We start from the raw sequence: 26,810 nt of genomic DNA on the forward strand, positions 1-26,810 counted from the left end.
ATTCCGGGCTGAGTAAGGTGTATGGAAGTTTTGTACCTGTTACTGTAAACCTGGCGCTCTGATGCCGCGCAGCAAGGATCAGAGGAGAGCTCCGGTTTGAATAGTAATTATAATTTTAATAGCGCTTTGTACCTCTGTGTGGGGCGCTCAAGCGCTTTTAATACGGATAGCAAGAACACCAGGTGTCATGATGTAAACATAACATCCCTCTCCAACTGGAGGGACACGAGGTGGGGTGGAGAAGCCGCTCGTGGGTAAGCTACGGAAACACGGAGGCAGGAATTGAGAATAGCAGATGTGACATCACAGAGTTGAAATACAAAACATGTTGCATTACAAATGCTGTAGGTGTCACATTTGAGAAAGTTATAACTATTGGCATTGTAAATGACAAAGCTATTAATTTAGCTATTTTCAAAACCAACACATAAATAAAAAAATTGTCATTTACAAGACCAATAGCTCAAACTTTCCTAATGCAAGACCTATTGCATTGCAAATGCTTGTCTGACCCTTGTCCCCGTCTCTCTATCTCTTCAGCTCTCGTGTTGTCACCCCTCTCTTCCCCGTGCCCGCCTCTCCCCGCGCCCCGCCCCCATGGCTCCGCCCCCTGCTCTCGGCTCTCACTCTCGGCTGTAGGCACTGGACCCCCGGAGCGCCTCGCCATGGCTGCGGAGCTGGAGTCGGTGGAACGGGCCCTTGAGAAGAACCTTCCGGAGCGGGAGCTGCGGGAGGTGAAGAGGATCCTGTATGGGACGGGGAGCAGGTGAGGGCCAGTCCCGGGAGCAGGCGAGGGGCAGTCCCGGGGGCAGGCGAGGGGCAGTCCCGGGGGCAGGCGAGGGGCAGGCGACCAGCAGTCAGGGTCAGGGAGCAGATGACATGGTTGGGGGGGTTACAGCGAGCTGGGGAGGGGACTGGGGCACCTGCTCCCGAGTGGTTCCATGCCCTGCTTACACCCTCATAATTAGATTGTTATGACTTTGTAGCCAACTTTTTTGTTGTTGCAGTTTATAGCGTGAACTCGAGGCGAAGGTATTGGAGCGCTTTAAATGAGCACCGGTTACACACATGTTCATTTTTGTAGGCACGGGATAGAAAGTGATTTGTCCAGAATCACAGGATGTTGCACCGACGCCGAGACTCAAGCCTGGTTCCCCAATTCCAAAGTCAGCAGAGTAGGCAACTCTGGCATTACGCCACACCCGGTCCCCCAGTATTGCAACCTTGACTATTTACGCACCAAGCTGTAATAGTCAAGGCACAACCAACTACACATCTGCCCTTGACTACAAAGCCTGCAGTGGCTGAAGGTTACATAATACGAGGCTGCTTGGCAACTATTAATAAGCAGGCCAGGGGACATGTGTTGGCTGGTCCAGGAAACGTGGGGCGGGGTTTACCAGAGGTAAGGAGATGTGTCGACCTGAGGACATCCGGTAACGTGAGGATAAACAAGTTGAAGAAGCCTGAAGGGGCAGGCAGGTGGTGGCGGTGACATGTTGAGGGCAGTGAGATTATATCAGCGAACAGATGAAAGGAGACGGGTGAAAGGGGGAAATAAGAAAGAAGGGATGTCGAAGGGCACTTAAGTAACCAATAAGGGGTATGCGAAATTCACACAATTTAGTTTGCTTAATTGCACAAAATTTTAGAAAAATGATGCAAAATGCAAATCAGACTTTTAGTGCTTCACAAAATGCCAGGGCTGGCTTTTAGTGCTTCACAAAATGCATTCACAGTGGACAAGAAGGCGCCTTCTTGTCCATTGGGAATGCATTTTGCTCCCAAAAATAGCACTAAATCCACAAGTGGCGCAAACAGCAGCAGCTCGCGTTCTGTTTGTTCATGTTGTGCTCCTGCTCCCACAGTAGGATTTTTAACCGAAGAGACTTGCAGCATGACATAATGCCTTAATTTCTGGAATTTTACGCGACAAGCATAATGTGAAATACTAAAAAATATGCAAGATTATGGCATTACCAACATGTTCCCCGCTGGCTGCTCTTTATGTAGAGCGTGTCTCTCATTTTTCCTTTATTTATGATCTAAAATTTACCTGTTTATTCATATATCTTGTACAGCGCCGGCTCGTGTCCTCATGAATACGTCTTGGCATTGGAGCGCGCTGGGTTGATCCAGCAGTCTTCATTGGCTCAAGGATGGCGTTGCAGAGTCTTACATACAATTGCTGATGTGGCCATGTCCTTTAGTCATGTATGTCACGTGATCCCCCCCCCCCACACACACACATTTCAGGTGACAATGGCAAGTGATGAGTAATGGGAAGGAGACAAGGATATCTTTTTTTTTTTTTTTTTTTTTAAACCTTTATTCATATAAGCAGAGCAATACAAGCGCAGGCCTACAACCACTGGGGCCGGCCGCAAAATCAGGAGATCAAAAACAGAACAGTTTAGACGTGTATGGTAAAAAGTAAGTACAGTATAGCCGTGAAACGTGGTCGTAACCCAGGAAGCGCAAGGATAAAAAAGGTTTCATTTTTATGATTTTAAGAGGAGGCAGCGGCTATATCTACCAAGGCGCCATGCAACACAGTCAGAGAAAAGGAGACGGGAGGGGTATATCCCCCATGCAATCAGAAAGCAATAATAAGGAACGGGGCCAAATACACCCTACGCCCACCAAAGGTGGGCCAGAAGTAAAGGACAAACCATAGCAAGCAATTTAGCAAGACGTCGTGTAGAAAGCCCACCCGCCCCAAACAGTAAGAAAGACAAGTGCAGACACCGGATAAATAAAGGAGAGAAAAAAAAAGAGACATAGCCAACCCCCTTGAAAGGGGAGAAAAAGGGACCATAGAACAAAACAAATTAAAATAACAAACCCCCCCCATCACCCGCCACCCTACATCACCGTAATGGCTATAGCCTTCCCCACTAACAGCGTGTCTGTCGCCCCAGAGTCACCCGAAAAAAGGGAAATAAAAGAAGAAGAAGAGAAAAATAACGAAAGGGAGAAAAAGAAAGAATGAGGAGAGGAGCCGGCGAAGGAAACACTCGGTCCCCCCCCATCCCCGCAACAGAAAACTTACAAATCGAGGCCAGAAAGAATACAGAGAAAAGCCAACGCACAGGGTGCAATCAAAAACAGTCCACAAGACGAGTCCCGGATACGCCATTAACTAAGAGAAAGTCCCGCCAGGATCTATACAAGGTCACCCCTGGCCACTTCTGTGAATAGTAGAACTGCCAAACCTCCGTGCAGTCAGGAGACAGTACGACACAAAAAGTCCATACCAGTCAGGTAAGGCAGGCGGCATCTTCGCACAACACTGTCCCAGCCACCAAGAAGTAGCCAACGATACATGGCGGCAGCCAGAATGCAACAGTACGCCAATCACCAACGCGGCCAAGTCCAAAATCAGGTCTGCCCAGCACGGAGTGGAGAACACAAGATGTGGGAAACATTGCCGCACCGGCGCCAGGTCCATTTGTTCCCTCAAAATCGTAGACTCATCCAGGGACCCCGGCTCAGCAACCAGAGGAGAATCAACGGGACCAACTCGGGGAGAAGGCACTACGGTACAAAATGGCGGATCAACAATGGCAGCAATCCGTAACTCCAAGTCCCGGGACTTCCAGAGCAGATCGGTTCGCAGAGTAACCAGCGCAAGCAGCACATGACGTCGTGTAAGCGCCGCCCCAAGTAACCGAGGTCCGGGGGTCTCAAATGCAACAGTGTCACCGTCTCCGGGAGGGATACACTCCAAGGGGCCATCCGCCATCTTGAGCACATCGTTCGCCGCCATTATCCCCTCCACCTCCAAGTCCATCATGACCGCCAGAGGCAACAGGACCCACAGTCGATCAGCGGGGTCGGCGCCCGGCGAAGAAAGGAGAGTCACCAGAAGGCCGGGTGTGCTCCCAGCAGCTCTCCGGGAGCCAGGCACCGGTTCCCGGACGGGACTATTAACAGGAGTGGGCGTCCCACCCAAGGGGAACCGGACAACACGGCCTCTCTCCGGTTCACCAACTGCTCGGGCATACGGGGCGACCCACTATTGGGAGTGGGTCCGCTCCATCTCTCCCGGCTCACAGGCTCCCACCAACAGGCTTCTCATCCAGACCAGGGCCACCAACACTCCGAACACCGCCGGGCAGGCGCTGCACTCGAGGCCCCGGCGTCAGGGCCGGGAAGGCTAGCAAGCAGACAAGGGCAGATCGCAGGAGCCACTGCACGTCGGAGCCCCAAAATCAAACGGTAAGTGAGCGATTTTCTCTAGCAGTAGAAATCAGAAAGCCTCGAACAGGATTATCGACAGGATAGGTAAGCGGGGAGGAAGGGACCTCAGAGCGAAGCGTTCATGCGACTGTTCCGATCGCCATCTTGGCCGAGACAAGGATATCTGACAACAGAAAGCATGTTGGGATATTGAAGCCTAGCACTGAGCACCCTGGAGAGGACAAGAAGAACACAACTAAGGTAATGTCTGTGGGACCTATAGCTATCTAAAATAACTAAAGTCTAATAGATAGCACCACACATTTGTAATATAGGTAAGAGAACTTGTTCATTGAAGTTTCTCCTGAGAAATACCTCTCTTCCTATTTTTAACCTCACACCTCAATACCAATCTACTCCTTAAGCCCCCACACCCCACCAAACGGTGGACAAGAAGTTCTCCAGCAAAGAGCCCCTATTGAGGGTGCCCATCGGTCATTACAGCTCCAGCCTGACGAGGAGCAAACGCCCTATGATAAAGGATGACACCTATCCAGGTGTGTGAGTGTATTTGATTCTTGCAGGGTCACGCCCACTGTGTAGCCTACAGAATAGTTGTTGAGCCACATAGACACTCATTCTTCTTTAGGAACTGCATACCCCACATACATTTAATGTCAGTGGGATCATGTGGTTGTTGGGGAGTAGGTAGGTTGGTGCAGAGATAACGTCATAAAGCAGTGTGTGATGCACCAGAGAGCAGGTGGGTATTAAAGACCAGCGGCAACAGCAAGCAGGCCAAGATCATCAGGGAGAAGCTCGGGGCACAGCTGCAGTAAGAAGGCAATTTCTGTCAGCACAGATATGGCTGGTCATTCTGCTGCAGCAGACACACTCGCTCTGGCAGATGCTATTCACCACCATCATCTCTTTTTGCCTTTTTCACCCATTCATTGGTTCTGTACAACCCTGAATTGCACAAATCTTTTAGAACTGGGGAGCTATAGTTCTTACCACCTATCCTGATGAAGATCCCTCATTAGTTTTTCCATAAAGTCGAAACGTGCGTCGTCAAACCTTAATGTTTTTTGATTGTTTTTCACCATTACTATTCTGACAAATGCATTCCTTTTACAAACCGACCCCCTCAAGATTCCACATTCCATTTGTTTAAGAAATTCCAGTCAAATACTTATCTTTCATATCTACCCAACAAATGATAAACAGCCAACAAATACATAACAAATGATAAACAGAATGACAACACGACTACGCCAGCACATGGTGCGCCGAAACAGAATTTTAACTCCGGTCTGTCAATATGTAATCCTTCAAGTACAGACGTCTGATGTACATTTTTTCATTGGCTGTGCCCAGTCACTTTGCCCCCTACCCTTCACTTATCCCATCTCAGACCATCGTTGGCAACTCTGATACCTTGCTTTTGTTCCACCCTCAACAAATAACATCATCCATTACCCTAACCACCGTTTCAGGTGCAGAGAAAATACATTCGTTCTTGCAACTAATCAATGTTTTACCCTCACGTATGCTCACCTTTGCTATCCTGCTTTCCAGGCTGCATACTGCCTGTGCACCATATATGTTTTATCTATCTCCCCTTCCACATTGTCCTTGTTTAAATGCTTCTGATTCATCTATTCTTTAGTCTACCTGGTACCAGCAACTCTACCCCTCAAAAGTACAAAAAGGCTATGCTAGTTTTGGCTTGAGGTCTGTACGCACCACTCACAACCAGCCTTTCACAATTTCCTACTAGTATAAGCCTTTCAGTGAAGCTAATTGCAAATTACCGTTAATTTTGTTCGACCAATCCATTACTTCTCAGGTGGTACATGTAAGTCTCCACATGTCTAATCCCACACAACCTCAAAAACTGCTCCATCGCCTCGGCTACAAGAGGTTTGCCATTATCTATCAGAAGTCTTCTGGAATCTCTTCTCAATTGAAAACACCCCCTTAACATCTATCATAGCTCTTGAACACACAATATCCACATATGTCATGTCAGGCCATCCAGAATCCCAATCCACCATAATCATGATGTGTTTGAACCCCCAGAAACCACACTAAATGAAGAAGTCACATCCAGAGCAAATTTGCATCACAGTCCTTGCAGTACTTCAGCAACTCTTATAAAACTGGGAACCTTCATATGAAAACTTGTCAATAATTTCTCAAGTCACGCATGCCCTCAAAAAGTACTTTACCACTTTTTCTAAGGCGCCCCAGCACAAATCCTCACACATTCAGTGTTTCATTGCTTACATTTCCATGTGACCCACATGGGTGAATTCTAGCAATCTGCTCCTCCTGCAAGTAGTCCCTATTAACAATTCCAGTCTCCGTTCAATCCCTTAACTATATTTAGTTCATTGGCTAAATGAACATTGCACTTTCATCTAAATTTCGCTGTTGAGGACTTCCTGTCCTAATTTAATTATTATACTTGATCACCTCACATGCTTATCTATACTTTCCACCCACTCTTTGTCATTCCAGGCCCCTTTCATCACAGTGACCTCCTGAGTGCCCCCCATACAGTCATCACTAGCTCTTCCTATCGTCAATCACGAGATAAAAAGTCAAAAGCTACGTGTCTCCCACCCTTAACATACTCCATCATGCACTCCTGCAGCATTTACCGTCACATGGCCATCTTGGAGTGGTATGCTGGTGCTAAACAAATAACAGCTTGTGGTACATCCTCTGTGTGATTTCACTTCTCAGCAGATAGGCCGTAAATTATTTCACAGCCCGAAAGCTCACCAGAGCTTCCTGGTCATTTACAAATTAAGTGATCTCTGCTTCCATCAGCATCCTGCACGCAAACGCCTCAACCTCTTCTTGTCCCTCTCTCTACTGCTTAAAGACAGCACTCAGTCTATATTCATTTTCATCTGTCATGACAACACACCTAATATGTGTAGAATATTTCAAACTTACCGCTTTATCATTGAGACTTGCATAAATGCTTCCTTACATTCTTTATTTGTTTATTCTCATTGGGACCTCTTGTTCTTCTTGAGCAGCCCATGATGAGTGTTGTTTTTTTTTGTAAAATGTGATACAAATTGAGCACAACATTTGACAAAGTCCAAAAATGAACTAGTCCTTGTTCTGGAGATCAGCTCATCCTTTACTGATGTTAGCACACACACCTTGCACTCCACCCTCTTTCCTGATCAAAGATGTCCTAGATAATCAACACTTTTTATAGATATCTTGCATGTCTCACTTTTTAATGTCTTTCTATTGGCCTTCATGGTGTTCAACACTCATATCAACAATTTGTTTTGTTACTGCATACTTGCCCTAGGCATAGGACTGTTGCCTGGGATATAAGATACTCGCCCCATGGTTACTAGAAAGTGCAAGTCTCTCTGAAAGACTGCAGACCCTGATGATAGTCAGAACAGCATTCTTCTAAATTGATGACCTCCCTCTGGACTCTCAAAGGAAGTGAGGTGATGTAATTATTTGCAGAGCAATATTTTATGTTACGCCGAGGACATGTCTAAAGGTAGAAAATACGGAAGCACCCTTCAGCTGGCAGTAGTATCTCAAAGATATTAGGAAGTGGGTGGTGATTCAACTAGATGCTGGAATTAAGGTTATGCAAACACACGCATATCCTCACCATACCATTTAGTATGCATGCCAAGGTTACCAGTGCCAACCTCTCAAAGTTTCATTTCTACAACATTACCTTGCTAGGCAACTTAGAAAGTTTTTCTCTAAGTTTCCTTCTTTATCACACAGACTCCCATGCTCATTGTGCACAAGGGACGTGACACTTTTTTTGTTGCATTTTTATCCTTTGAGAAAAACTTTGTTTTGGTTTTCTTGAGAAACTTCAGTGAATCTTCCCACCTGGCTTTGCATACCTTCTTGCCTCCTTGATGCACAGAACTTGGTCAGGCTGATTGGGGTCTCATAGGCGGTTAATTGCTTTGTCCATGAGAAACTTCCCATTACTCTCAACTCTATTCAGCCCTACATTTCAATAAAGAGAACAATTGACCTACCTAATTCTCACCTCTTTACTTCTCATTTTCTTAGAGAGAACGCCTTTATATTTTTTTGGGCTTCGTCTTTGCTCCTTAAGTGTTCTGTTTACTTGTGCAATGAAACTTCAGTCGCTTCGAGTCCCATAGCTTTAATTGCTTGGTCCCTTGATCTCCACGTGTCTCCCCCTCAACCCTCCCACAACACTGTTCCGGGCCCCCACCACCCCTCCGATCCCACTTCTGTTTTGCTCTTGACACTGCTTGCCCGTGCCACCCCCTCACCCCTCCCACATCACTGTTCCAGGCCCCCACCACCATTCCAAGGCCACTGCTATTTTGCGCACGACACTGCTTGCCCGCCCGAGCAGTGAATTCTAATGTTTTAGATTTCTAGCTTTTATTTATATAGCACACCTATCCATGCACTCAGGAGAAATTAAACAATCAGGCTGACACCAGACCCGAAAACAGATCCCCTGTTCCCCAGTCGGCAGCTCTCACTGCTACGCCATATCCTTTCCTTGGCCATGTTGCAGGGTGCAGTACCATATGTGTCCAAAAGAGGTCCCACGGGACACCAATCGACATCGTGTGGTACTGCACCCTCACAACACTGCTTGTTGTTTACTGCTGGGATATTTTTTTACCCAAAAAACAAATTAACAAACTATTTTTTTTTTTTTAATGGTACTGGCAGGTTTGTCTTGTGCATTGTGACAAGATCGTCAGGCATGCATCCTATTTCCATTAGAAATATATTACCATTTTTGTAAACAAACTTTCCACGTTTAGATGCCAAGACTTTCTCTAACCAACTTCTGTTACCCAGTTGGGGCACTCTTGAAGTCACTACACTTTTTACTGTCCACCAAACAAGAAGTTAATGTGCAAGCGATTAAAGTGGTAACTTCTTTATGCAGTTTCTTTAACCCCTTTGCCGCAGGGCTAATTCCCCCGTGGCGCTGGGGGGGCGCGCGGAGCACCACGGTGGATGGATGGTGGCGCTGTGCTCATGACGTGACCACACCTATTTTCGTGGAACGCTCAGCACAGCAGGGTAATTATCCCCGCGTGTGAGCTCCACGCGATGAGCGCAGCGTAACCGTGCCGCATGACGAGCTGAGGTCGTCATGAGCACGGGAGGGGTTAATTGTTGTTCTTCTGTAACAACAGGTTCTTCTTCGAGATGGTATGGTCTCGTTCATCTTGATCTTCTCAGAGTCTGAAAGGCAATTGGAGGTATTTTACCTCGATGCCTTTTTGTAAAATGAATCATACCACACAAGTTGTATGTTAGGGAATTGTTAGCACCGTTTTCTTTCTGCTTGCTTCGCATGGCGCTAAGGGCAGCTGAGGTGTCCTTGTTTGTTTGAAGTGCAGATTTCAAAACACTAACATGTAGAAGTAAGCTGCTAATTTGTCTGTTCTTTGTTCCACATTCAATGGTTTATACAGTGGGTAAGAGTTGCATAAAGAATTGTAATTAGTTTATTTTATCACCACTTCAAGAGAAAACTGGGTTGAATGCCTTGCATATCTTGCGGCGCTTGATTTGATTCTGAGCTGAAAAATGGCACCAATAAATCTTAGCTCACACACTTAAAGGAGTGCGTGTGATCTGCAAGAGCAAGCGGTTCTATCTGCCCTGAGGTGCTGTGCTGTTGTGGTGAGAAGAGAGGGAGGGCGTGGAGACCGGTTCAAACCAAAATAGCAAGATAACTTGCTCCAAGGCAGGATAGTCCTACAGCACCAGGAAATGCTGCACCAAACATTGCTCTGAGCTTCGGCTTGAGCCAGCAACAAACGCGGCAAGGCATTTAACTAAAAAACAAAAGGATCCCCCAACAATCATGTCTTTTCATTGCTACCCATTATTATCTCTAATATTTTACTGAAATGCACTTGCAAAAACCTAAATTACTTTTCATAATTATCTGTCTTTATTTTCAAATAAATATACATGTTCAGATTTAAAACTAAGCATTGCAAGAATTACTAAACAAGCATTTGCCATGCAATAGGTCTTGCATTACTGAAAGCTTGAGCTATTTGCTTTCCAAATGATGTTTGTTACAGTTTGTTTGTCAAGAAATATCCTGCAGTAGCATAAGTAATAAAATATAATCAGTGAAACAAGAAAAATTTGCAGTACCACAGGCTGTTACTAGGTGTCCCTGGGGAGTTGTAAAGGGACCACTATTAACCCAATAAGGTACTACATCCTTGCAATTATAAGGAGAAAGATTGTAGCTGAGCATGTTTCCATTTGTTTTTATTGGAAGTAAAATGTTTGTTAGCTTGAGTTTTAAAAATGCACAATTGTTTATTTTAATAGTGCTTTTTAGGTCTCGGCTAGAAGCGCGCGAAGCGCGTTCTCGCCAGAGAACTATAGTCGTCGGCTCAGCCGACAACGACTGGAGACAACAGATGGCCACGCGCAGATTCAGAAGCATGGCAGAGTCGGATTCCGACGCGCGCCTTCGGATTGGGTCGCGTGCGTCGACGCACGCCTTTTTTTCTTGCTTACTTGTTCACAATGTTTGTCGACTCTCTTCATCAAAGTGAAAAGGTTTTCTTGCTGCAGCAGAATCGGCCGAAATGGCATTTCTCTTTTCCTCGGTTGCCTTGTAATGTATGTACGTGCAATATTACAGCGGGAGGCGAGGTCAGCGAGAACTCAGAAACAAGCCAATTATACCTGCATCACTCAGACAGCTTTATGGCATTTAACCAGAGAGAGCGTCAAATTTATGTGAGTCGAGCAAAAACACGTGTTTCTCAGGAAACACAGCTAAAGCCCCGGTTGTCCCCTGTTGCTCCAAGGTCACGCGCCCAGCCCATTGGGGATGTCCTGGGGTAATGGAAGGGAGGCTCGCGCACAACAGGGAGGCTCGTGCACAGAAGGGAACCAGCTCTGTTAACGCGCGTCTTTCTGGTGTTCTGGACTCCTGGGGGCTGCAAATCTTTCTCAAAACGACTTGGGGAAAATAGAGCGAAGGATGAACGCTGTGGAAGCAGTATTTAAGTATTGTCTTTAAATGAATGTTTTAAAGGTTAGTCTCCAGTCCCCTCTCGGACCTTGGTTTTCACTTTCGAATGTGCACATACCGCAAATTGTTACCTATTAAGAGGCATTGAAGCGCGCTCCGCGCAGGAGGCCGCGCACTTTCTCGTTTGAAAATGGACTTAGATTCCAAAAGGTTGTCGTTCTGGTAACATTTTCAAAGTCTTTGCACCACGACAGTCTCCCTGGTTTTACGTTCCTAAAATGAAAACCCCCTGGAGATGACTTGAAACAGCAGCTCTGTTTCTATCCAAAAGATGTCAAACTCTTCCAAGTGAAGTGAGAAAAAAGTGAGACTGCCCGGAGAGCTTTGGTTCTAATTGAGGGACGTGCTGAAGTAGTACTAGGCCATTTTTCAGTCCACGTGACATTGCATTAATATTTCAAAGCGGTCTAGAAGCAGGGCCATCCTTGGGTATGGGCGAGCTGGGGTCAGGCCCGGACGCCAATATTCTGTGGTGTCTGCAGCAGAGTGCTGCCTGACTTAATGTCATGCAAACAGCAGCTCTTCCATACCATTTGGTCTCAATCGGGTCCCGTTAAAGACTTTGTAATCAGTCCTTATCCTACCTCAGCATGATTGTTAGGCCCCCTTCACCCTCTGTCCTCCTCCGATCTTCCTCACACCTCCTGCTGTCATTCTGCTATGTAGCCCTGCCCGCACTACAAACACCACATTTTTCTTCCGAACGGGGCACTGTACCAGTCAATCCGATTTAGTGCCAGCCCTGTCTAGAAGATTCTATTATACAAAATATGAAAGTGAAAGGATTCTAGCAGAGTGTTATGACCATAAGCAGTGTGTCTGAAGCAGGGGCATAATGCAGGCCCCTGCAGACCAGGGTGCTCTCAGTCTTTCTGGAACCTCCGATTCAGCCCAAAATCGATGAATATCTAAGAAATTCGGGAGAGTCAGTGCACTTAATCACATTTTGCAGAGGGGCGGCATTATTTTGCATTACCCAACTGGGGCTGTATTACCGATGACTACACCTGCGCTAATTGTCGCTGTGCGCCAGAATATGCGCCCGACGGCATTACAAAGGTCGATATTAGTTTACCCATATAATGTCACTTGCCCATGAACTTCACGTGCTGGAACTGTCTCCATTTACAACCTCACACCAGTGTCTGGATACCCAAAATAACTTTCAGAGGTTACAACATTCCATTAATTTGTAAAAAACATATCTTGGTTACGATATACGTTTGGGGCCCTGCCAAGGTAATGGCAAAACAACAGAACTTTTTTGGGGCAGGCAAAACACATGCATACAGGGTCGGACTGGCCTTTAGGTCAATCAGGCAGGGTCATATGGGCTGTTCTATCAGGTGAGTGAGTGGGCTGCTTTTTTTGGCTGTTTGCTGGCCTGTTTTATGGTCTGCCTGGTTAGTCTGTGTAGATGATTTCCCTGACATGAAAACAAACATTGCCTGAAGCACACACAAATGCATGCAGTCTGTTCGATCTTGCAAAACACTTATACAGCGTGTCTTTACAAGTTCAAAACTATCCCAATTTGGGCCACATTTTTTGCTTTCAAAGTCACAATTGGCAGCCACTTTTTATTCGGCGCCCATGGTTATGTTCTGTCTTAGTCCGATACTGCATGCAGACACTGTCAGTGTGCACCCTGCTTCCCATGCTTCTCAGATGAATAAAAAGAGTGCATTGAGTTAGTCATTGTGTTATCTGGTATTTCTGGGCCAAACCGGGCCAGTATATCCGTGTCAAAGGGTCCTCATTTCTATTGTGACAGGCTTTGAACTATGTGGCACATCAATCATTCCCATTAGAAAACCTGATGAAGTAGCTCGCTACAGTATTCATATGTTCCTTAGGGCCATATGTATCAACACATTTCCCCATAGACACAGAATGGGCAAAACTCTTTGATACATCTGCCCCTTAGTCTTTGACTTGCTTGATTCCACTACTAGAAGTGACTTGGTCTGTTAATGAGGGAAGATATTACAACTGATGGTAGGCATAAAATACATTGCTGGCAGCAACATTTGCTGGTATTCCCTTTCCATATTTGTGTAAAATAAGTTAGTTTAATCAATGCACAGAAGACAAACACATTTTTAAAACATTTGCATTTGCTGCCTGCATGCCTGGTCTTAATTACCCTGGATTAATTCTTATTGGCAGCTCCAGCTCACATTTATTTTTTATTTATTTATTTGCGGTTTTTGTAAAGCGCGACACTCATCCCATGGGATATCACGGCGCTGTATACAAGGGGAGCTGCTGAGGCGTGTGCTTAGAGATTTAAGGATTAGGGAAGAGATGCGTTTTAAGTTTCCTTCGAAACTGGAGATAGTTAGTAGTGTGCCTCAGGTCAGAAGGGAGCTCATTCCACCTTTTTGCTGCAATGTAGGAAAAGGAGCGGCCGCCTATTCTGACCTTGTAGATACGTTTAGATTTAGCCAGGGCAGATTGGCATGATCGTAGGTTCCTATTGGGTACATAGAATTCGATCTTCCCTTGAAGTATCATGGGGCCAGTTCTATGTAGGGTCCTGTGAGCATGACTAAGCAATTTGAAGGCGGCCCTCTGGAGCATCGGGAGCCAATGAAGTTTATTTAAGCACTCTGATGCCGAATCTCGTTTACCTTTGTTGAAGATGAGTTTGGCCGCCTGGTTTTGCAGGATCTGTAAGCGGGAGAATAACTGCTCATTCATCCCTTCGAATAATGCATTGCCATAATCCAGGCGACTGACCAGTAGGGCCTGGGTAATAGACCGTCTGCAATCCAGGGGTATCCAGGGGAATATTTTGGCGAGAAGTTTTAGTATGGCAAAGCCCTTGCCACAAAGAGATCGGACGTGGTCCTTCATGGACAGTGCGTCATCCATGATGATTCCCAGATTCCTGGCATGTTGTTTAGGGGTGGGGGCCATTCCCAGTGAAGGTGGCCACCATGTGGCATCCCACACGTGTGTTGCTCCCCCGAACAGGAGGATCTCTGATTTGCCTGCATTCAGTTTCAGGAAATGCTTGTGCATCCATTGTGCCATTTCTGACAGGCAGTTGTGTAGCTTGGTTTTAGTTACCTCAGGTCCTTTGTCCATGGCCACCATCAGCTGCGTATCGTCTGCGTAGGAGCAGATGCCAATGCCCCACTTCCTTCCAATGTCAGCCAGAGATGAAATATAGACATTGAAAAGGGTGGGGCTCAGGGAGGCGCCCTGTGGCACCCCACAGCCGATGGGGTTAGGTCTAGAGTGGAACTGTCCCATGTGTACTGCCTGGGTACGGTTAGTCAGGAAGGAGTGTAACCAGTTCAATGCTATGGATTGAACTCCCTTGCTCCGAAGTATGTTTAGTAGGCAGTCGTGGGAAACCGTATCAAACTCCGCTGACAGGTCGAGCAGTATCAGTGCCACCGCTCCACCTTGATCGGTGGAGGATCTGATACTGTCCGACACTGCCAGCAACGTTGCTTTGGTGCTGTTGTTAGCTCTGAACCCAGTCTGGGAGGGATCCAGAAGAGAATTGCTTTCGAGATACCTGGTCAGCTGTATGTTGATCAGTTTCTCCAGGGCTTTAGAGAGATAGGGAAGCTGGGAAATGGGTCTGTAATTCTCTGGATTGAGAATATCAGTTCCCGCTTTCTTCAGAAGGGTGGTCACTGAGGCATGCTTCCAGGCATCAGGGAAGGTGGCAGTGGTTAACGATTTATTGAAAAGTTGAGTGATTAAGGGACAGAGCATGGGTACAATTTTTGAGAACACGAAGTGGGGACAAGGATCTGAGGGGGATCCAGATTTAATTGTGTTCAAGGCTGCTAGGACCTCTTCTGTGGAGAGTGGTTCGAAGCTGGTAAGGCGGGGTCCAGTTCCTAAGTCTGAAGGGTGTGTAGACACTTCTAATGACGTAATGATTTTGAGTGGGTTGTCTGAGTGGCTGATGTTTTGAGGGGTGAAGGTGGAATATATTTTCCTGATTTTTTCAGAGAAGAACGTGCTGATACGTTCACAGGCCTCAGTCGAGGGAGTGAGTATTTGTGAGGTGCTAGATGGTTTGCTGAGCTCCTTCACTATTTTGAAAAGTTCTTTAGCTGAATTGCAGCTTTCTTGAATGCGCTGTGTAAAGTAGTCCTTTTTTGCCTGTTTGATGGCGAGAATATACTGTCTCCGTTTGTGGACGTAGTTTTGTCTCGCTTCACTGTCTTTGGACTGCCTCCATAGGTGTTCTTCTTTTTTTTGGCATTCCTTTTTAAGGTTTTTTTAGGCATGGAGTATACCATTTCTCTGTTGGTTTTTTTTCGGGCTTTCCGCAACGGGGCTAGTTTGTTTAATGTTTGCAGTATACCCTCGTCTAGCAGGGTGACGTCGTTGCCAATAGGGGAATCCTCCGATAATGTAACCTTGTCTTTTGGGAAATTTATCTCGAAGTTGGAATCGTTAATTTGCCTCCATACTCGTTTAGAAATGTGAGGGGCTGTCTTAGGTTTTGAAGGTCTACCGGGAAGAGTGAGTGAGAAGGATATACATGAGTGGTCCGACCAGAGTAGTTGGTTGATCTCTTTTATAGTGGTGGATTCGATGTTAGTGAATAGTAGGTCTAGTGTGTGGCCGGCAGTGTGCGTGGGGCCCACAATCCATTGCTTGAGCTGGAGAATTTCCATGTCGGATTTCAGTTGGGACGTTCCCGGGGCATCCATTTTTTCATAGTGGATATTAAAATCGCCGATATCATATAGTTTTTATATTTAAGGCACAGTGGCAAGAGTTGATTTAATAGTTTGGCACCAAGACTGGCTTGTTGTCCAGGGGGGTTGTAGAGAACTGCACCAGCTAAGATAGTAAGACCATCGGAGAGTACTTTGAAAGGCAAGATCTCATGTTCGATGTGGGCAGTCGTCGGTTCGGCCAAGCATGTTAGATCCTCCCTGAATATTACAGCAACCCCTCCTCCTCTTCTTTTACCAGCCCTGTCTTGCGAGATGATTTTGTAATTGGAGGGGAGGGCGATTGCTAAGTCTGGAGCACTGGTTTCGGATAGCCAGGTTTCGGTTACGAAAACTTGGTCCGGGGTCTTAGATGTAAGTAGATCCCAAATGTCTAGAGCATGTCCAGGTAAAGATCTGGCATTGAGATATAAGCAATTCAGTGTCCGGTTATTCCTCTCGCGAAATGTGTGGTTGTCCGATGGGGTTAGGCCCATACTGGACCATCGACAGGCGAGGCAGGAAATGGGTCCATAGGATAGTCCTGGTCCCGTTTGGGTGCATAGATAAGATTTTGTACATCTATTATTTTCATGGAGAGCTAGCAACTCGCTTCGTGAATAACGAGTGGGCATGGACAGGTTTTGGACGGAACCTGCAGGGGGTATAGCCCCTAGTCCCGGTCGGGCGCGGACGGGCGCAGACGGGCTTGCCTTTAGCGCGCCTTCGGCGCGCAGGCGGGGCGCCCGCTGCGCGCGTCTACTGCACGTCTGTCCCAGGCACATGTTTTGTAATGGCAGGGAGGGGGCGTGGCCTCAGGGAAGTGGGCGTGGCCACTGTCCTCGTAATTTGGCGGCAACTGGTTGTTGTTCACACGCGGCAGCGTTAAATCGGCTGCGCGGCGTGTGTACAGCGTTTCAAAGTGAGGGGGAAATGCACAGGGGCAGAGTGACACAGAAAGAAAGTAAGTTTTCCAAAATTGATTACAGTTTTTAAAAAGAGCAAAGCGATTGACATGGGGCTGATATGTACACTGCACATGTGATGAGGCCCTCTGCCAATTGTGAAGAGCAACGTTGGGAGAGATGAGAGGCCTTTTGTAACAAGCCCGCCACTTTCAAACACACACTGCTTGGTATCATGCAAACTGCACATGTCGGCCTTTGTATTTGTGTTCAAAACTGAGGGGCTGTAGCGCTGCACTCCACATCTATGAAGTCAGACCCATGGAGTAATGGGCCTGAGGTAAGAGCGAGCTTAAGGAAAGACACTGCTAGCAGCCACTAAGTGAGAGAGAATGACAGAGACTGCCACAGTTTTAGGAAAAACCAGCATCCAAGGCGCTGGCACACCAAAGAATTACCCAATCCTCGGTATTAACAGGGTGGCCATTGTTCTTGCAAGGCTGCTTTTATGCAAATGTTCAAGTACACATCAACTGAGTAGACTATTGTACTTAACAACAGATTACAGATTAATGGTTCCAAGACCTAAGATGGTCACAGTTTGAGGCATGGAAGCCATAACAATGTAAGCCAGAGTTAGAAACAGCTTCTTACCTGGATAAATCCGAAGGCGATGGTTGCTGAATAATGTTTCTGCCTAGGCTGCGTTTTTAGATCACTTCAACTAGTAAGAACCGCAAAATGTTTCAGCAAATTCAATTGAAAATACTATAAATATGTACCCATCCATACCACCTGCAATCAACATTTACATTTACAGGATACATATATATTCTGTGACTTTTTATGTCAAGTAGCATTCAGTGGGCATGCCTTTCTGAAAGATTGAACGCCTTGCATACAATTACCTTGTCAAATAAGAACATTTGAAAGGACAACAGATAACCTTTGAAGTAGCTTCTCAGAAGATTGCACAATTGTTTAAATGGAGACAGCTGACAGCTAATATAGAGCGCTCAGAGGCAGATGTTGATGCGTTACTGCAATAGGTCTTGCAGTTACACAAGTTAAAGCTATTGGCATTGTAAATGACAATGCCTTTTATTTATGTTTTTAAAACAAATATAAAAGGCATTGTTATTTGCAATGTCAATAGCTCAAACTTGCGTAAATGGCGAGACCTATTGCATTGCAAATGCTTGTTTTAAACACTAGGTAAAAAAATTCTCACTTTCAATAAAAACAAATGGAAACGTATGCTCAGCTGCAATCTTACTCTTTTAAATTGAATTATGGGTGCAGTACCTCAAATGGCTCATAGAGATCCTTTTACCCCAGGAAGAATGGAAGAATTTCAACAATTTAAGAACAGAAACATACTGATCAATAGCAACCCTTTCTCATTCTCTTACAGTTACCACCTCTCTAGATACATATTTGGGTAGATTAATCCCCTTAGGATGTAAACTGTTTTACAAGAGCCTGTTGCCTCTTGGATGTGAAGACATTCCCCTCCGCTACATCCAAGAACACCTCAAACCCGTCCTTCCGGTCTCAGCACACTGGCAGAGTTCCTTGTACAAATAAGAAAGGCACATTCTGCATAATGTCTATAGGTTTTGCTACTAAGTTCCAAAATGTGGGTGGCGTACACTACAGCGTACTTATTGGTTCAGTGAGCTGTTGCCAAACACCAATATCAATCTCAGAGAATTGATTGGAAAAAATAGGTGCGACAAAACAAAATCATTGACTATCTGTCCCCAAAATCCTTCAAGTGTCTCTGTAATAGCTTTAATTATAAGTTCCCTACAGATCACTATGGTAATTTATTCAAAATAGTGGTGACGCAGCCATTAAAGATGTTCCAGCGATTGAGTAAAGTAAGAAGTCCACAGGAATCAATAACCTTGCTCACTTGATATAATTATTGGCATTGGGCTGCTTTTAAGATGTACCATGGCAATTCAATTGCTGGAGCATCTAAAGAATAGACTGGACTATCTAAAATAAAATCTTATTGATTTTGAACAATAGTCAGTGCAGTGCTTGCTTCCACCATACCGTATGTCTTTATAGTGCGGAGGCATCCACCACTGCTTGGCCACACCAGTACTTATTAAAGTTTTGACAGATCACTGCCCACATCACTTCACACATCTCCCCAATTTCATGGGGTCAGTGGCTATCTCATTAAACTCGTCCTGTCAGACCAGGATCAGTCCAACATGGCCACGGCATTACCAGATGTGTGATGAAACACAGGCAACATCCACCACACGCATAAAATGCTGTTGTGCACAACGAGATGTTGTGATGTCTAAAAATCAAATGCCTATGTACAATATAAGCTGCACGGCACAGAGCAGTGTCTCTCGCCTCCACAATAAATTGGATGTAGAGATGGATACTTCAACGACTGCAAACTTGCATGACGGCACAAGTCCACGGCATCATTGGGTAAAACTGAAAAAATGTCACTCATGCCCTAGTCACCAGCAAATTGGCCTATGGGAATACCATCTACGCCACTAGATAACTACAAACCACCCATAATTCTGCAGCCAGGATCATCCCCAACCTCCTGCACAGAGCTCACACCACACTTAAGGGAACTACACTGGCTCCTGATATACAATCGCGCTCAATTCAGACTCACACATTCAAGGCACTACACAACTGAGGTACCACCTCCCTGAACTGTCACATCTCCTTCCACCAACGAACCAGACACCTTCTCGCACAAATCCTACGCTTCCACAGAACCTAATCAGGACAGATGTTCTCTTACATCACTCCTAAAGTGTGGATGGCCTCACACGCCTCAGGAGAGCCTCCTCCTCTCTTCTTGAATTCCACAAGAAGCAGAAGACCTGGATTTTCAATTAACCAACCATAGGAAGGGCTAGGCACAAACACCTGCTCTGTGGCAGCACACCCATGCAGGTGATACTGGGCTTGACAAATACACATAACATAGCATGTTGTCATGCACTGTCCCTTGAGATAGTGTTCGGTAAGTGGGTCTCGGTCCTCTTTCGCACCACACTCCTCCACAGAACCTCACCCAGCTTAGGAACCCAGTTGTCTTTTCGTGAGTGTCCTGGCAAAAGAGCGCAATGGCTTGCTGCGGCTAGGAATCATCAAGCTTCATCACGATGCCATTGAAAAGAAGCAATGGCTCCAATGAGAGGTACAAAGAGTGATATTTTATGGTGCCAAAACTAACCATTGTACCAATGACATCCAGCATGCAGGGCCGGCTTTAGGGCAGTGCGACTGGTGCGGCCGCATTGGGCGCTGACCTGTGGAAAAGGTGCAGACCTCAGGAGGGCACTGTGTTTAGCAATAACTTATGATTGGAGAGATGTTGGGCACTTTTGCCCGGTGGTAGTGAGAGAAGCCGAGAGGCAGTCATGGGGTGTGGAGGCACCAAAAATGATTGTTGCACCGGGTGCCACCAGCGCTCAAGCCAGCACTGCCAGCGAGAACCATTGCTTAAAAACCTCCGCTTACAGCTGGCCTGACCCAGTAAGATTTCACATTCCATTGCATAGAAGTTGTACAAACCAAACACATTCTTTCCCCCAGAATCATTGAAAGGCAACTGGGCCCTGTGGTTTGTTGTCATTGAGCTCTAGGCAGCATTGCAGTGTACTGAATATTTGCTTTAAGTGTGATATTGTTATCCTGGAGAAAGCTGTGCCATTTTCGTTGAGATATTGGTATGGGGCCCTATTTGATGGTCTCAGTGAGGCAGAAGCCCGCTCATGGGGAGTTCTACGAAGCTCCTTCCGCAACTATTTACAACATCCGCTATTCGGGAAAAGAAGGAGGACGACTTTGCTTTGAGGAGTGCTGCATTGCACCCACATTAGTAGGGGAACCCGTGCATTTCTAGAGCTCTCTGCTAGATTTACTTTTGCTAAAGCAGACAAGCTCCCTGCAGGATATTTGGTGCTTTCTTTTTTGAGGTAGTCAGCTGGTTAAAGGTAGAGGTTACTCCTTTCTGTAACAGATCCAGGATATTGGTGGGCGTGAAGTCAGATGCAGTTAAGATTTCTAGATCACTGATAAGTCTTTTTGCTAATGTTCTTGGTGCTGAGTCTGTAAGGGATGCTGAAAGTGATGAAAAGTGTTAAGGAGTGCGCACAAGTACCAGAATATAAAGTAGGGTTTCAAATCTCAAACCTGTGATTGTTCACCAATTGGCTGAAAACTAGAATTTGCACACTTTCCATCATCATAAAAAGTGTACAATTTCAAAGTATCAACTCTCAAAATCAGCCTAGAGGAAGGACCGCAATGTGGTGGTGTAAGGAGGGATGTATGTCGTTACTACGCATGCTTTTACAACGCATGCCTTTGCCACACAACCTTTACAACGCAAGTCGTTACAACGACTTGCGTTGGGGGGCGCTGGATAGTGAATAGTTTAATTTACTACTCCAACTCCAGTTCCCGTGGATAGTAGGGAAGGTTTTGGATAGTAAATTAAACTATTCCCTATCCCCCAGCGCCCCCCAGAGCAAGTCGTTGTAACGACTTGCGCTGTAAAAGTTGCGTGCTAAAAGTTGCGTTGTAAACGCTGTTTACCGTACGTAGTGACTCGTTTGACAGGCAGATATTCGAAAGATGTGCATTTTGGGGCGAGAATTTAATCTCATTTGCAGCTCAGGGGAATGACTGGTGGCTTGAAGGATCAAGATGCCTTCCTTTAGAGTTTGAAAATTGATTGGACTGCTGTTTAAAGCCAGTTAGATAGACTTTAAATGACCGTTATAGTGAGCCTAATGACCATTATAGAAATGTACTCCAGGATATCCATGCGGCAATGAGGCTGACCCTTCATGATGTGGTAACCCTTGCCTCACTGCTGCTGTAGGAGGTGAGTGCAGTAGATCATCTGATGTCAGTCACCATAGCACCATCTCTATTTAGCCTAACCCTTGCTTGTGCCCACCAGTCACTTTATACCAAAGGTTGAGAACCAACGCACAACCAATGGAAAGGAGTTAGGCATACAAGAGGCCAACAGGCAATCTGCTGAGCCATGCCTTTTTGTTCTGATGTCAGAAGGAGGACAGACGTTCCTTTTCACTATCCGAATGTGTACCTACCCTAACCCTAAATTTCTGGAGAAACCAAATTCTCCTTGATACTTAAGATGACTGTCACCCTCACATCAGAGAAGTCTGCCCTGGGAGTCCAAGAGCAGCTGGAGTTGCTGAGGTATAACTAGCTGCTCTTTTCCCAAGGCGTCATCTTACTGGCACAGATGGACATTGAGAAGGAGTGAGGTAGGGCCAAGTTCCAAAATTTGATAAGCTGATAGTGGACTTTGTATGGCTTAGGAAAAGGCTATAGATGAGGGATTGGATTTGCCCCCGGCATGTCATGAAGATCTGGGTTACATGGTGGACACCGTATGGGTTAGAGTAGGGTGCAATGGCCAACACGCCCTAGTTCGACGATTGAGGTCGATGTCTGAGGCCACCATTAGAGTCAATGGGGGAACCTAAACATAAAGTCCAAGGACATGGGTGTCAATATGATACAAAAAACAATGGTCCTAGACCATTATCTAAACAATTAAGAATAATAATTAATTTTTTAGTAGCTAAACATTTAGAGCATACAGTAACTTAGCTCGTGGTTACAAATAAACATTGTTATTTGGTAATATAGAATTTTATAAGATGTGCAACAACCAATTATTTAAAAAATAACAATATGGGTTTATTTAGTTTATACAAAACTCAATTTTGAAAACTGATAGATTCAGAAAAAGGGGTTGCTCCCACAGGGGAACGTGCAGGAAGGGTGCTCAAGAGTGTAAAGAGTTGAAAGGGGAAGAATTCCCAAAACGGTTCAAGGGGTCAGAAGGACAGGACCAAAGTCCCTCACCTGTGGAGGTCAGAAACTCTTGTCTGGTGGCAGGCTGGCTAAAACCAGGCAGTCAGTACACTAGTAGTAGGTACGTTTTCGGGGGGCACCTTTAAGCGCGCTCTACGTGCATTTATTAATAAAACCATCTCTAGCAATCAGTGTGGGTTTATTAATATAACATGTTAGATACCAAACGCCCCTATTTTCAGTGAAGCCATCCTGTGTCTGGAGAACTCGTTTTCACCAGTGTCCAACACATGTTTTAAAATGGCTTCACTGGTCACTTGTACTGGCAGTAATGGAACTAACCAGCACAGGGGCATATCTGCTCATGCTGTAGGGGCAACTTACAAATATTGCATATAGTGTTAGTGGACGTAGCACACAGTGATGTGTGGCATGTCATGTTTTTACTTTTATCTGCACCAAAATACACAGCCTGCAGTGGCAGTCTATATGTGTTGGGTGAGGGGTCCCTTGGGGTGGCACATTACATGCTGCAGCCCATAGGGACCCTCTTTAGTCTCCCTGCCATAGGAAGTAGGGGTCACATTTACTAGAGTCTTACAGAGGGTGCTATGGGTATTGCCAATTGGGGTACAATTGTACAGTATTTGGAAAGAGATCTGGCACTGGGGACCTGGTTAGCGGGGACAAGTGCACTTCCAGTCAACATCACATTAAGTACTAGGCAAAAGATGGGGGTGACCATGTCAAAAAGGGGCACTTTCCTACAGACATCCCTTACTGTCCATAGTTAGCTGTGATGTAAAAACATGCAGAGAGAAAAGCTTGTTTCTTGGGTGGTATAAAAAGGTTAATTGCAAAATGCTATATCTATGCTATCTTCCCCTCTTTGCTTATTTATTACTATAGTACATTAATTTTATAAGGGTAGGGGGCTGTCGTAGAAAGTGGTATGTTTCTGTGATCTTTGTGCCGCTGCGTTCTGTAAACATGGTCTGCCCTCTGAGTACACCCTTGCTAGTGTACTTGTCCTGTGGCCACATGCTCTGTGCTCATTTGCTGTTCTCCACCATTGCAGGAAGCTGGATTTGCCCCAAGATGCGGTGGAGGCGGCGTCTAAGCTCGGTTTTGAGCTGCAGGGTCACCAGTTGAAGGCGGCTCCGGAGCAACTGCGAAAACCTCGCATTGTGAGGGTGGGACTGATCCAAAACAAGATCATCCAGCCAACCAACAAGCCTGTAGGAGAGCAGGTAGGGATTGAGTGGTCTACGGTACTATTAATGAGGTGAAGTACTACTGAGCACGTTTCACACACGCATGGGGAGTCGAAAGACCCGGGCCCTAGTGGGCTCCAGCATTGGGAACCCGGAACCACTGAGTGTGTAACTCAAAGTTCATGTATGGCTGGATGCTGGGATAGGTTGCAAGACACAACTCCTGTGGTAGGGAAACTCCCCAATAGCAGATGATGCTCTCCTAACTAATGCCACAGTAAGCGACAGGAAGCCATGTAGCTGGACAACATTGCTTTTTATAAATGCACATAATATGATGAAGAGTGTACGGTCAATAAAATAATTGTGTTTGGGGGCAAATGCATACAATGTGGTAGCAACACCAAGACACTGGAGGCAATTAGAACAAAGCAACAAGCCTTCATCTATGCACTTCAGATCTGGAACCACATCCCCGTAGCACTCATGGCTTCCTTAACCCTGCTGCAGTTTAGGAAAGTGCTGAAGAACCAGGTCTTTAAAGAAAGATACCTAATAATGCAGTAACAGTCCACTTTCATTCTTGGAAACCAGCATCCTCTACAGTGACTGTATCTTTACACCTGTATGACACCGCTGCCTTTCGTATAGGTGTGTGCTAAACAAACACCGCAGATCTGCATAGAGTGGGTGCCCATAGATAATGTTCTGTGGTCGCGGCACCTGGGAGCATAGAATGTCCATCTGAAAATCAAGACTAAAAGTGTAGTTTTCAGGAGTTTCCTGAAGCGCTTCTGATTGGATCTCAGTGACGGCTTGGGGTCCTGCCACAGTCTTAAAACTTGTATTCCCATGGTGCTGACATAATTTTTCATCCACTTGGCCGAATGTTGCTGGACTTGATGAAGGAAGGTTTCTAGCTGCGCAACAGATTGCGGTCTCCTCATGAGTCCCGCAGAAATTGCCAATTGGTATGCTAAAGATTGCGTTGCTTGGTAAGTTGTCATTTCATTTGGTGGTCATTTTATTTGTTAAATCGCCCACATTGCAAATTTCATCAGCCATTCATTTTTAATTTACTGCAATTTCAGTGGTGGCTCCTCCGCAATGGCAGAGGAGCGTCGCCTCACTGCTTGGCTCAGAGCCAGCAAATGTAAAATAAATAGAGGTGGGCCGAGGCATGGGATGGGGGAGGAGGAGTGCAACATGCACTCCACTCCCTAAGTGCTCATGTGTGTTTGGCCGGCCATCTCAGGCCGACCAAAACAGGCATGCGCACTTAGGTTTTCTCCAGCACCAGCCCCGCTGCATTGAGAATCCAGGCTGAAGGAACTCCTGCAGACTCCCTGGTCTGAGCAGGGCATCTTTCCTGCCCGCTCAGACCAATCTCCATACTGCTCTACAGCACGGAGATTGGATCGAAGTCTGTCCCAGGGGCTGTTGGAACCAGGAAAAGGAGAGGCGGCGAAAGCGACACGATGCTGGAGCCGGCCAGAGGCAAAAGGTACGTTTTTATTAATTTTTAATATTGCATTTCTAACCCCCTGGCGTGACACCACCCGCCTCACCACCCTTTGCTTATGGTGACCGCCGCTGTACAATTTGCAAAACCCTCTGTAAATCCTCTCCCTGCCCTGTGTAAGCAACTTTAAATGTGGAGGCCTGAGGAGCGTGACTGCTCTGTGACAGGCATTGTCCCACTCCTACCAGTCACTCAAGAATGCAGAGGACGCATGTTGAGAAATCACCTTGTTTTCATTGGGGAACATCTTTCTCTGCCTTTTCAGAGGTGAAATTGCATTTATCGGCGCTCTATACAAAGAGAACTCTAGGAATTGAAAGAGAATCCCTTTATATAGATCTTGATATTGAAAAACACAAATCTCAATGACTTGCAGAAACTAGGAAAAGAGGAAAGAGAGTCTTAGATACCATTGGAAACACAAAACTGAAAACAAACTATGAAATGTAAATTATAAAATGGAAATAGACCTGGAACCTCTCTTTAAAAGGGCAACCCTCCTTCTTTGCTCTTGTACAGTGTCGTTGTACTGTGATTACTTTAATGTTATCCACTCTCTATCTTACAGCCCATGTAGTACACATATGGAATGCTTATGTGTTAATCAGTTCATCAGCATCCAAAGTTATAGGAGCCAACAGGGCAGGAAGAAGGTGTAAAGTTGGATGCCCAAACCTTGCACGTTTTTGCCAAGCTTGAGTTCAGCACTATGAAGTTCCCAGAAGTGACAATCCAAGAGAGGGAGGGGTAATTTAAAAGAAGAAGGACCCTCTTAAACTCTACTTTCTGCCTTGAGACAAAGGAATTGGGTTGTTCTGTTGAACGTGCTTCCTTCAAGTTACTCAGAATATATTTTGTGTGTCTTTGTCTCATCCTCCTCCATAGGTAGCGGCACTGCACAAGCGTATCGGAGACATAGTAGAGGTGGCCAGCCTGTGTGGAGTGAACATTGTGTGCTTCCAGGAGGCTTGGAGTGAGTACTTTCCACTACAAAGAAAGGAAGTGGTGGGAATGGGGTCTTAGCCGATAGGCTTTTCTTTACCCTATAAAGTGGTGGCCCATTGCAAACTCTTTGTTTCAGTATTTTTTAAACTCTATTCTGGATTGAAATGGACCACACAGAAGAGGCATTGAGAGGGGAGTACTGGAGGTGCTGGCCTTCTTTGTCTCTTGAATGTGGCTTACTGCAGAAAGTCTTTTTATCTTGTTTATAGATTCTAAAGCAAGTCAAAAACATAAAGTAGTGTGCACAGGTGCATTGGTGTGGTTCTGAATATATATGGCCCAATAATCTTGTGCCTGAAATCCTTGCCCGTTGTAGTTGTAGCACCTGGTATGTGCCCCAGGATTTACTAC

The 26,810-nt window shown here is 45.7% G+C and overlaps 1 protein-coding gene across 1 annotated transcript in view; it reads left to right on the forward strand.

Annotated features, from left to right (window-relative positions):
* Positions 1–512: 512 nt before the first annotated feature.
* Positions 513–26,810, forward strand: part of UPB1 (beta-ureidopropionase 1) — a 69,138-nt gene continuing 42,840 nt past the window's right edge. Inside the window, exons 1-3 of the mRNA XM_078667760.1 lie at positions 513–766; positions 23,797–23,968; positions 26,340–26,427. Coding sequence (XP_078523886.1) covers positions 666–766; positions 23,797–23,968; positions 26,340–26,427 — 361 coding nt within the window. The 5' untranslated portion in view covers positions 513–665. The remainder of the gene's footprint in view (positions 767–23,796; positions 23,969–26,339; positions 26,428–26,810) is intronic.

Source organism: Lissotriton helveticus, chromosome 11, assembly GCF_964261635.1.
Source record: "Lissotriton helveticus chromosome 11, aLisHel1.1, whole genome shotgun sequence".
Taxonomy (NCBI): domain Eukaryota; kingdom Metazoa; phylum Chordata; class Amphibia; order Caudata; family Salamandridae; genus Lissotriton; species Lissotriton helveticus.